At 45.9% G+C, this 11,806-nt stretch overlaps 4 protein-coding genes across 4 annotated transcripts; 1 reads left to right on the forward strand and 3 right to left on the reverse strand.

Annotated features, from left to right (window-relative positions):
* Positions 1–465: 465 nt before the first annotated feature.
* EV420DRAFT_1578408 (uncharacterized protein) lies at positions 466–2,425 on the reverse strand. The gene is made up of 2 exons (XM_060474561.1): positions 809–2,425; positions 466–753 (listed from the first exon to the last, which is right to left on the reverse strand). The coding sequence occupies exons 1-2, from the start codon at positions 2,408–2,410 to the stop codon at positions 619–621; spliced, it is 1,737 nt and encodes a 578-aa protein (XP_060324335.1). The 5' UTR covers positions 2,411–2,425; the 3' UTR covers positions 466–618.
* Positions 2,426–2,462: 37 nt separating this feature from the next.
* Positions 2,463–3,614, reverse strand: EV420DRAFT_1341015 (uncharacterized protein; the record flags this gene model as incomplete). Its single annotated transcript, XM_060468930.1, has 3 exons — positions 3,551–3,614; positions 3,352–3,500; positions 2,463–3,298 (listed from the first exon to the last, which is right to left on the reverse strand). Coding segments are annotated over exons 1-3 (1,035 nt in total), but the record flags the coding sequence as incomplete, so codon positions are not given.
* Positions 3,615–4,897: 1,283 nt separating this feature from the next.
* EV420DRAFT_1077155 (uncharacterized protein) lies at positions 4,898–7,227 on the reverse strand. Its single transcript, XM_060465691.1, has 21 exons — positions 6,984–7,227; positions 6,727–6,853; positions 6,601–6,679; positions 6,533–6,546; positions 6,374–6,472; positions 6,311–6,320; positions 6,234–6,251; positions 6,156–6,181; positions 6,062–6,087; positions 5,971–6,008; positions 5,894–5,918; positions 5,825–5,836; positions 5,756–5,771; positions 5,670–5,709; positions 5,514–5,620; positions 5,399–5,458; positions 5,321–5,348; positions 5,212–5,269; positions 5,133–5,161; positions 4,981–5,086; positions 4,898–4,926 (listed from the first exon to the last, which is right to left on the reverse strand). The coding sequence occupies exons 1-20, from the start codon at positions 7,075–7,077 to the stop codon at positions 5,045–5,047; spliced, it is 948 nt and encodes a 315-aa protein (XP_060324337.1). The 5' UTR covers positions 7,078–7,227; the 3' UTR covers positions 4,898–4,926; positions 4,981–5,044.
* Positions 7,228–10,549: 3,322 nt separating this feature from the next.
* Positions 10,550–11,538, forward strand: EV420DRAFT_1077208 (Glp-like protein). Its single transcript, XM_060465692.1, has 7 exons — positions 10,550–10,751; positions 10,805–10,820; positions 10,873–10,952; positions 11,011–11,130; positions 11,180–11,247; positions 11,306–11,382; positions 11,437–11,538. The coding sequence occupies exons 1-7, from the start codon at positions 10,657–10,659 to the stop codon at positions 11,461–11,463; spliced, it is 483 nt and encodes a 160-aa protein (XP_060324338.1). The 5' UTR covers positions 10,550–10,656; the 3' UTR covers positions 11,464–11,538.
* Positions 11,539–11,806: the final 268 nt, after the last annotated feature.

Raw genomic sequence — 11,806 nt, forward strand, 5'->3', positions numbered from 1 at the left:
GCTTCCATCCGACTCGGCGCCCGTCGTTCATGCATCGTGTTGACCTCTTGCTGGGAATTTGTTATGGTCGCCGTACGGTCGGTGCGTTTATCCAATGCGTGTCCTACCATTATGGAACATGTGGGGTTCTGCTCCGTCTCTCGATCTCTGCGTCCCCGTTCATGTTACGCTCATTCATGTATTTTTATCACTATTCTTCGACTCTTTATTATCGCTTCAGAGCTTACTTTGTTTCAAGAACATCCGTGCTGGTCCAGCCAGCAAAGAGGTCTAAAGGCTTTTTTCTCACGCGACTCTGACAAGCGCTGGTGATATCTACTACACAATTCGGGATGTATTGGAGTTACTGGTGGCTGTACGAGCCGTCAGGAATCAACTGGCTCCGAACCCGTTACGTACCGTACCCGCAGTTTTCTTTTCTTTACCGTTTACCATCATGTCAACATACATAGGTTAAATGAGTTGCTCTTTTCGTTCCCTCCCGTGCTCGAACTTCAACAATTCTATAGACAAGCAACTTACGTGAAGATCCAAAAAATTCGTGAAGGCCGAAAGAATGGGTCAGAAAGCATGATCGACATGGAAATCTATCGTACAGACTCCGGACCACGTCCTGCGTCATTGTCGCTCAAAATCTTTGTCCTCAGGCTGCATGTCCTCATCGAAGTCTCCGAGTCCTTTCTTCCCCTTTTGCGATCCGCATACGTGGTGAAATTTCCGCCACCAGTTGTTGTAACTGAGTGTCTTCGACGGCTATGAGAAATCTGTCAGCCCATGACAGATTGGAGAATTTATATTGTCTACATACCCAATTGACGCCGCTCTTTCCATCTCGTTCTGCCTCAAGACACTTGGCCAGAATACATACAGTCTCTTTCAATTCCTTCTTGTAACAGATTTCATCCTTTAACCCGTCAGACTCCGAGGGAGTGCGATCGTAGGTCTCAGGGTTCAAAGTGTCTATGATTTCTGGCCAGTTTTGGTGATTTGGAGCAATCGATGCCAGGGAGGATAAGATGGAGCGTGACTGGATACGGTTGCGCGCGATACTTGCACAAATTCCATGAATGACGATAGATTGATGAAGATTGTCAATGTGACGTTGAAGGAAGCTCTCTGATTGAATATCTCGGTACTTTCCTGTTTTTTTAGTAGCTTCCGAGATCCCTGTGATATACCTCTGCAGTCCTTCGATAAGCCATAATTGGAGTTGACGTTTCTGTGTTATATGCATCAACACTCCTTGCTCTAGAAATGCATCGTACGCATCGGCGATTCCCCCAGAGAAGCCTTGACCTAACAGAAAGTCCACTGCCCGAAATGGAGAGGCATATCCTTGACCATAATGGAGCTGGTAGCCGGACGGGAACCGGTCAAGATCATCCGAATTGAAATCTTGAAGGACGATTCCAATGATACTGGAAAAGAAGGCCTTCGTGTCCCATTCTGCAAGTGGTACACTGATTCCAAGGGCGGGTTCCCGATTCAGAACTGAAATCATGCATGAAAGAGCGTGATCATAGCAGGTCCAAATGAGCCTTGTGACCTCAAACCTGATACCGGACGGGTGGATGCCGAAATCTCCAGTGAATAAATTGGATGTGATGAAAGAGACTATCACCTTACATGGCCCGTCATGGAGGAATGGTGAAGGTGAGTTGTCAGGGTCATGAAGATCTCTCTTCACTGCCTGTAGTACGACCTCCAAGAGCCGGTATTTGGAGATGAAGGTTGAATAATCACCAGGGCTTTGCCCCAGAGTGCCAAAAAGGCTTGCTGGTGGAGAGTTCTCCGAGTCAAGCACAAAGAACTGTATAATGGCGAGCAGAAGTCTTGGTCGATGGTCCATTGCGTCTTTATATGAATCGAATTCCGCAAAGAATGAGAGAAGAGTATTGATACAGTGGTCCGGAAAATCTTTTGCTGCAACGTCTGCAAAAGTACAACTGTACGACGTAGAAACATCAGTTTCAGACATATATAGGCATGCCACCAAGTTTGCACACATCTCGAGTGTGAAATTAGGGTTGTCATGCCTCTCGAATAGCTTATGAAAAACGGTGGCATTTTCACCCAATATTAAGCTCTGCCAGACACACGGATGGTGAAAGCTGAGGTCCGCTAAAGCATTCATGGCGACTTCATTTCGTGAAGCAAGGTGCATAGGCTTCCTAATGTGGGTATCTTCCATAGAAGACAGAGTCAATGACAAGTTATCAGAGATATCCTTGGTTGAGAAATCCAGATCATGTTCACCAAAGAATCCGGCTGGGAACTTCCGGCGTAAATGAGGGAACAAAACCTCCAGTCGGAGGAGCGGCTCAATCGTGCGGTCGATGTTGGGAATATTTTTTGGGATCCACCGGGTAGATCCATCAAGTTGGGTGAGCTCCATACAATCCCCCAACATTTGCTCTTTCTCATCTCCTATTTCTGGCCAGTATTCCGTGAAAAGATCACGAGCATATAATACTTGCTTTATAGGCAATCCAGCAAGAGCTTGGATGACCAGACGACGCATGGCAGAGGTTGATGCTCTCGTGTAGAGCCAAAGAAGTTGATCCACCTCGCCTTTTGCAGATGATATTTCTGCACCGTACATCTCAAAATCTTGCAATGTTTTGAGTCCAGGACGAAACTCGATTTGCAGTGATGAAATTGACTTCAGTACCGCAACGAATTGTTGAAGGATCCACGTGGTGATGACATATGCAACCAAAGATAGGGGTGTTTTATATGCACAGTCCGGGTATATTATTGGGAGGGTGTTTGTCACAACATAGACGATAAAGGTTATGATGGATATGATTCCTACCACAATTGAGGTTTTCTGCTGCTGAGGTAGGAGAGATAGCACAAGGCCGATGAAAAATAAGAAGAGGGAAAGATGCAGCATGAGTGGTAGGAGGCGAATAAAGGCGCCGACACGCCAACTGACAAGACCATCATAACGTAAATGCCGAGTACGAGAGCGAACTTGGGGGTTTCCGGCGACAGAGGACTGATAATGATAATACCACTCATCGACAAGAATTGCAAATAGCGCAGTTGCAAGACTGAGAGTAAGACTCGTGAACCATAGTCCGTTTATCCATAAATCCGATGTTTTCGGAGTAAAGGGAGCCATGGGGTCAGTGCCTGATGTGGTGATACGGTCAAGGGAAGTGCCGTTGGCAATGGCGCGCTGAATATTGATTTGATCGAACGTCAAATATGCCGACAACTGCTGATAGTCTGGCTGTAGATTTGCAAAGGATTGGGCAATGAACGCGCTGACAATTGCAGAGAAGAGTCCTGCCTACAAAATCCAGAATTGAAGTTATAGATCATGAAATGACTGAATCAGCTTACAAAAACGAAGAGAACATTGACTTCTCCCCTCTGGTTTTCCATGATATCCATATCATATTTCCAGCCTTCAGCCAGACAGGTCCCCCAAATGCGGGATGTTGGATCTACTTCCTCAAAGGGTTGGCCTGGTATAGTCCATGGGGAATCATCTATAATGACTTATGAGAACAGATGTAATCACTTCAAGAAGTCTGCGTACTGATTTTAATGCCTGTTGCATCTCGAGTTTTGGAGCGACTACTGGATAGCATGAAAAGTGTTCGCAGGGAGCAAAAGGGGGGTGGGGGCGTTAGAATGAGACGAATGGTATAAATCAGATTTTGATGTTCCTGTATATGGTAACAGGCGGTAAGAAGGTACCATTTATATATACGTGTACCTAAGAATAGATAACCAGGCATGTTCGGTACCGTGTAATATATTTCTACTTGCCTGTAACCCCTTTGCTCAATTGTTACGTGCCGCCGTATTCGGATACGAGCCTTCGTCGCCACAGCACGTGGCAAGCTTGTCATGTTTGGGCTTTGGACCCGGCCGTTCCTTATTGGGACCTTGTGTGCCGGTACCAACACCAACACCAACAACCAACAGCATGGTCGCGGACCATATTATTGTGAGCTTTAACAGGTATTGTCTGGTTTTATAGCAGCTGTGAGAATCCTACCAGACGGTCATTAGCGAGTTGTACGGTCCAGCGTCGTCTCGCTTTGACGGTTTGTGCGAGATCAGGATCTTCAAATCAGAAAATCGCGCCATGAGCTCAATCCCAGTCAGCCTCGGGTATCGATACGTGATCCCGATGATGCGTTGCTGCAGTCGGAGTACTGAAGACACCGAGCGGCTAACAAAGAAGAATTCTCCATGTGGCTGGGCATCTACAAGATGAGGTGATTAGTATCGATTAAGACAGCTTGAATGTTGCACACTCTGACCTCGATTTCAGCATTACTATTGTATTGCGTAAGTCAGCGTCGGTCTCCCTGTGTTACCATTCTTCACCTCTCTTAGCTCTGCAGGGAGGAATTCCCGCTTGTGATGAGAACCGGCGGTGATGGAAACGATTATGTGGGTGTTAAGGATTAGGGTATTTGAGCTAATACACGAAGTAATGATTACTCGAGGAAAACCCGAGTTGTGAGCGAAGATGTCCGAAAGCCAAGTTCCAACCGCCAAGGGGGATCCCTTCCCTAGTTACTGCAGGCTTTTCATTGGACCTCTCATATTTGTCGGACTTCCCATTAGACATTTCATATACGGACACACTTCTTTCTACTACACAACTTTGGACACTTTTTTCTTTGATTTCTCTGCTTATGTACTGTATTTACTGGCTCAGACACACGACGCGCCGAAGTCGATGTTTTTAGGGCCCTGGAGACGTTTTCGGGGGGCTGCTTTTGGCTACCATCAGAGTCCTAAGCGAGCGACGCAATTAGATGTATTTTATCTATGAAAATTCTTTCTCTCCGTAGCGATCCAATTTTTTGGGTCCTGAGCAGAGGATCATACGTGGAAGTTAAGATCTTCCTTTGCACCATCCAAGAACCGAGAATCTTGAATTGGAATGCTGACGGTCTGATCGAATAGCATGACTATTAATTAGTCTGGAAGGACGCGGTGAGGACATACCACGTCCTCAGTCTGAACCCCAGAATCACTAGGCATGAATCTTATCGCTGTTATTACCGAAGATTCACTTTTTGTGCACGTTTGACGTTCCCCCCGTGAGTTCAACCTAGATAAAATCAGCATCCAAACGTATTGAATATGTGAGCGGATACATGCATAGCAAGTAGCGAGTTGATATAGACTGCAAAACCAAATTAGATCGGTCGCGAATGAGATACAATGTGGCCAAACATTTTGGTAGAACGAAATCGAGAGCAAGGAAGATGAGAGATTCTGGCCAGATGAGATACTAAGATGAGGATCAGATATCTGGAGAGGACCAAGTTGGAAGCCGATGTACCATGAGGAGAATAAGTACTTCGCAAGGGCTGGGCGTTTATCAGGTCCCGTGTGAGTATTAACCAAAGTGAAATTTTACCCTGTCGCTAGTCCAGATATCACAACGAGTTGCATTAAACCGAGAAGCATCGCAGACGTGCTAGCATCGTTAACTGAGTAAGTTTCAAGTTGGATAAACATAAAATTTCTGTCACCTGGAGAAAGGGGAAACCTGTCTGCATTTGTGTAGGTAATAGCACATAGCAAAGGCGATAATGAAATCGGAAATTGCTGTAACCGAAAATACGGCGTATATCGCTCCCTGAAATGTATTTCAGGCTATTCTAATAAAATGGCCATCCGTCACATACCCTAATGCTCGATGTCGACGAGAAAACGGATAATTGGTACCTATCGAGTGTCAGTTAATATAGGCTGCAAAAATAAATATTTTTACACGTCATAAACTGAAACTGCAGGACACGTTGTAAGCACGAGAAGACCAGGGCGCTAGCAAATGTCTTACAAACTACAGTGCCTGCATTGACCACAAATCAGTCAATACGAGGCGGCCTCTACGGACAGAAGCACTAACCCAAAGCTGCCGCTACGTTCAAAATCTTTGCTTCGATCATTAGGTGTAGCTTTCCCCGGATGATGGAAGGCACCCACTACGAACCACGGAAGTATTCGATGGAAGTGGCGGCCGACTTGAAGGTGTTAAATACGGTCGTGTAATGATCTTCAGGGAAAGAAAACGCACGCTTCCAGAGCCGAACTACATATACACTGTATATCACGGCAGTGAATAATGCATAGTGGATAGTGGACTTGTTACAGAGCAATTTGAAACGTACGCTTGGACTCCGATGATTATAGCTTTCTGTAGCAGACATAAATCAGTATGGGGAGGTAAGACAGTCAGGGAGACGAACGCTGATCAATATTTGAAGCTAAAAGCGAGGCGAGTGTTACGCGATTCTTGCCGATGACAAAACTGAAGACAAAATACCTTGAAACTCCTGTTTCAATAAATCAGCAAGACTCATAGAAAGTCCCTTGAATTGCGATGTACCACACAATATGAGACAGTCCAAGGTAGTTCCCAAACAGGTCGACGAGGTAGTAGTATAAGGCATGCGTGCTGAAAGCAACATGAAGAGCGTCGAGAAACCTGGGGGGAACACAATTTCTCAGCACAAACACGATATTAACAAGGAGGACTTCGACATACCAAAGTATTGCGACCTGATTTACGAAGATAAGCTGACTAAATTTGATGTTACATGAACTTTAACGTACTGAGTATCGGTATATCCACCCATCATCTGGGTATCTCTGGTAATAGATGACCGTTTGTAGATTCGTTACTCCGAATAAGCTGTCTAAAGTGTTGGTACAACTAATAATGAGATTGAGTCGACCTACATGGCTGCTATCGTTGTAGAAATGTAGACCGCGCCGAAGGTCATCCCCAAGGATGGGACAGCATCGGACGACATTGCTAGATAAGAGGTGAAAGGAGGCAGAAACGCTCGAGGTCGAAGGTCGCTTGCTTTAAAGCGCTCGCAGATACAGTCCTGAAACAGTCACAAAGTTAGAATAGGTCCCTGAAATTGATGGAGAGAACGTAACATTTTCTACATTCTCAATACACTGAAAGAATGTGTATGAGAGACACGTACCGATTCGATTGCTGTTTTCCCAGTTAGATGCTAAGAACAGTATATTTTGCGTTGAAAGAATAGATTCTGGAAGGGAGAATCTGAAGACGGGCATCTACAGTCAAGGGACGAGTAGCGGTTCTGCTCTACAGATTATGACGAAAATGTGCGCGCACGGACATAGAGTCTATCTTTACATTCGACGCTAATGACCAACAGAGTACCTACCGTTTCAAGGGGCTGGATCCTCCGAGTCGGACCTATCGTCACCTATCTGATTCAGCTAAAGAATCAATGGTATATGTGCCTTGAATGCAGGCGGAACTCCAATACTGGCAAATGTTGAAACTCGAAATGGGTACAAAGACCCATCGATGGTTGAAGCTAACTTCACTACAGTGATGCCAATGCGAAGTTAGGCCCTATTGTGGTGCCGTTCTGACAGATCCGATGGTGTCGGAAAGATATCGATGCGAAGGAATCGCAATAAATTCATCAGATTGGGGTGATGGTAGAAGAACGATATTCGTCGCCTGTGAAACACGTGGTACTGTCAGTCACGGACGAAGGCGGTCCGGCCTACCCGACTGCGATCTCAGCGGCCAATTTGTCACAACTAAGGTTGACCCAAAGTGTGGAGGGCCAAACGCTGGAAGTCATTATTTATTCTGATTTCTTTTGTATTTCCCAGCAAACAGTTTTATGAATACGATGCTAACCTACAACTTGAAGTTTCTGTCGCGACTCGCCTGGTTAAGGTACTCCGTTTCGGTATTCGTCTGTCTCCATCATTCGAACTTGTTGAGGAATAGAGTCTTCAGATTGTACCAAACTGACTTTCACAAACTTTGATGCATCGTGCCAGATGTGCCACTGCTTGATATTTTCTTATTGCTTGGATAGATCGTTACAAAAATATTTCAATCCCCACTGCTTCCACATCCGCATCGATATGCAAGGCTACTCTCTACCTGTAGTACGTTGTTCCAAGGAATTCTTGCCTCGGAGTCACAAAATTAGCTGCGTTCACTGATTTTGGACAAAGTTAATTTAAGACGCTTGTCACCTACTGCGGGAATAGCTTTTCTGTACTGAGTTTCTTGCGAACTGGTGCGCCGAAAATAAGGAAGGATTACTAACTGTCATTTTGAGTAGTAGTCGTAGAAAATTAGTAGGCGAATTGTGGACTCTTGCAACTACGGAAAAACCTTCCGAGCATCTCCAAGTGATTGAATTGTACATTGGTGTATCTCTTGCGATGTGCGCCCTTCTGAAGCATTAGCACAACCACTGAGCCGTACCATATTTTATCCGGCTCCAGAGAGCAAGTGAAACTGACGATTGTGTCGTTCACTGAATTGGGACATTCGACGCCCAGCTGCATTTGGTTCTTGCTGTACCAAAGCTCAAACGGTGGGTCGCTCCCTCGTCCGCCTACCCTTCGACACGCCAACTGCGTTGGAGGAAAGAAGTCGTTAAGCTGTGGTATACAGTCTAGTAGTTTCCCGTCGTTTCCATGTTGGAATATGAATGACAGGGCGACATTTTTGGGAGCAGAACCTTCGGCGTGAAATCAATGTTAGAGAATACGAGGACGAGGTGGATGTAGGTAGGGGCGCATACGATAATGATGAAATACGAGTCCGCGAATACGGTTGTTTCCAAGGTCCGGGCTAATAAGTTCGTTGGAAAGTCTGGGGTAATGATCCACGAATTTGTGATCGAAGCAGGGGTTCTGGAAGATATGATCTCGAAACTGAATGACCTCGTCTTGGTTCAATGAATGAGAGCAATTTCAATCATTACGCACCGTGCTGAGGCACTTCTCAGAGCACCAAAATTGACCGCAACAACATAGAGTGACTGGTTCGGAGGCGAGGTCCATTCTTTGACAGTTGTGGCAGAGAAACAGTGGAGACATGACTCGCAGATCTGTGTTCTTCGGAGGTAGTTAAGTGGAGCGTTCACAGAGGTACAGAGCGTGTGTGCGCGTGAATTCAGAAGTTTGGCCGGAGAAGACTGAGAAAAGAGCAGTTCAGATGCTCGTTGTAGTGGAGGGTTCGAGGTTGGTATCAATGTCGAACCCTGAATTTAAAATGTCCGCGAACGGTGTGCCACTGAATCAGAGAAAAGAACAACAACAAACTACAACTCGAGGTATGACGACAAACAAAAGAAAACAGCCTCCGAACAATGTTTCCTACCTCCCTCGCCTACAAATTTGGCCATCGACAGAAGCGGGGAAGATCAACGGGAAGGAGAAATCTCTGCCACGCTGACCACGCGAATTATGAATTTTCGCGCAGTGCAATAATACCATTCGGGGGTTCTGAAGGATGCAAGGGAAATGGACTCTTATAAGCACACAAAACGTGATGATGTACCCAGTGTAAAAATTCTGGGACCTTATCCACTGTATCAGCGCCATTTCAGCATCGTTGAGAAAATTCAAGTGGTACGTAAATCGTCAGTCTAGTGAGGCTCCCTAGCCAATTTATGGCTGGAGACAATAACAAAATACGCGCCATGGAGGCTGGAGTAGTTATTTTTTGAATCGTACACGTCTTTAGGCGACATTCGTGTCCTGGAATCGCTTTACAAGACACACCTTTGCCAGAGGAATTAATCTGGGTGGATCATAGAGATATGACAAATATATGGAGTGCGATTATTATGCATGATGCCGGAGGCGTGTGTTATGATATTGCCTGTGTGTCTTGATGGGTGTTGAAGCGCTGACTACTTGAAGTGAACCTCCGTTTCGGTGTATGCATTTGGTAACTGGTTAAATGGCACTGGTAGACACAATATTAAGAATATAGTTACGCTACATAAAATGGCGAGCAAAACAGTTACCAATGTTTTAACCGGGATCTCAGCAAGATTTCAGCCACCTGGATCCAATCTGGGTCCTCGCTTGATCCTCGCTGCAGCGTCACGATAGACCAAGAACTGGAAATTTTTGTTTTCAATCGTGAGTTTGGAGGATGCCGGAGAAGCATAAATGTGGCTGAAAAATATCTCTTACAGGCGACTGCCATCGTGGAATGGGACTGCACAGCCCCGTCGGCGAGGCGTTAGTGATGACGTCAGTATTGTCACGTGGTTGCTGCCTTCAGTGGCGGCCATATCTACTTTCGGAATTATGCACGTTAACCGGAACCACGATGTCGTGACGACTACTCCCCGTCGCGAGCACTGTTTCGTTCTACATCTTATGGAAAACAATTCGTAAACCACAGCCTTCGACGAGAACTCACGAAGCAGTGAAAGTCTTCCATCAGAACAAGCTGGCAACAACTCATGGTTCTTTTCACTTTTCGGCACCGTTACCTTTCCGACGCCGAGCTCATTCTCGCGATGCAGGGTCCGAAATAACACTATCGTTCGATCTGTGTCTCTCATAGGTAAAAACATGCCGTCCTGAGACGTGCTTTCTTGCTATTGGTGCTAGACTGCCTCTCTTCGCTTGCGTGTTTTTCACAGAGGATCGTAAGGCAGGTCATTATGCGCTCATATGCACGAATTCCATCCCATATGTGTCTGCCAAGCTAATTCATCTCTTAGTTCGTTTCAGACACATCAAAAGCAGGCATTGTTACGTCGGCGCTGCGGGCCTGAGGAAATCACTTAAGAGAGGACACCTCTGGGGTCATATCCTTCGCACGCGTTCACTCTCTCATCGAACACAACGATGTTTGCCAGGGCTCTCCTCTTTGTCGCCTTCATTACCTCAGGTCTTATTTCTGACGTTCAAGCCGAGTCGCACACGGTGAAGATGGTCAATAAGTCAGTACATTACCATCTTATGCTATCTTCGCCCTGTTGACCGTGGTGTATAGCTGCGGGACTGGAACTGTACGCGCCTTACGAGAACCCGCGGTCGCTAGCTGACATCCGGCCATCGTAGCCCACCCTAAGCCAGAATTTCAACGTCCTCTCGACCGGTGCCGATTACACTGTCACAGGTCCCTTCGAATCAGCTATTGCGTGAGCTAATTCTTAGCAGTACTGACGTATTCTCCATTCTCAATTCCTGAGGTATTAGATGGCTCGAAACTGATGACTGCGCATTCAACGGACGGTATTGTACACTCGTGGAAATAACTCTGAAAAATCCCACGGCACCCGGTGCAGGATCTAGCGTGGACCTTTCGATCATCGAGCCGTACGTCGTGACGAAGTTTACTTGTTTCACTGCCTGACAGAGCTGCCAGAAACAATGTGTTCAACGTACCAGCCTCATTCTCATACTTTAATGGCTGTGACGGCGAGGGAAAATCATGTATGTGCCTTGTGTTCATAATGTATGGTTCCGGAGTCCTGATCACTGTTCTCCATAGGCAACAGTTCTGATTGTACCGATGCGTTTCATAAGGCGACTGACTGGGAAGCCCTGGTACAGTGTGAGGTTGATGATGTTAGTGGTCCTTGTTTTCGTCTTCATTTCGAGTGCTGACTAAGAATTCTCCAGGTTGGGATTATCATTACTTTTTGCTAGATTTATCCTCTGGGTGGCGTCGCGAACAAGTTGGACTGGTCCATTTGTCACGAGCCTGTATTTTCGTATGGACTTCACCGGAACGTGTAATATTTATCATGGACATACATCTGATCTTCTACATCCCGCCTTCCCTCTGATTCCTTTTGTCACACATGTAGTGAACGCTGTTTTCTCAACAGATGGAATAATAACATTGCATTGCATGTAGTGGCGTGCTCCTCATTTATGGAACCAATCTTCCCGTTCTTCCTGATTTGAATCGTCCGTAGGTACAAATTTCTGCAGTTATCGTCTGCTATGCAAATGGACTTGAGAAGACTTTTCGGTCGAGGGCCCGTCA

This window comes from Desarmillaria tabescens, assembly GCF_030435595.1.
Source record: "Desarmillaria tabescens strain CCBAS 213 chromosome Unknown EV420scaffold_64, whole genome shotgun sequence".
NCBI lineage: Eukaryota > Fungi > Basidiomycota > Agaricomycetes > Agaricales > Physalacriaceae > Desarmillaria > Desarmillaria tabescens.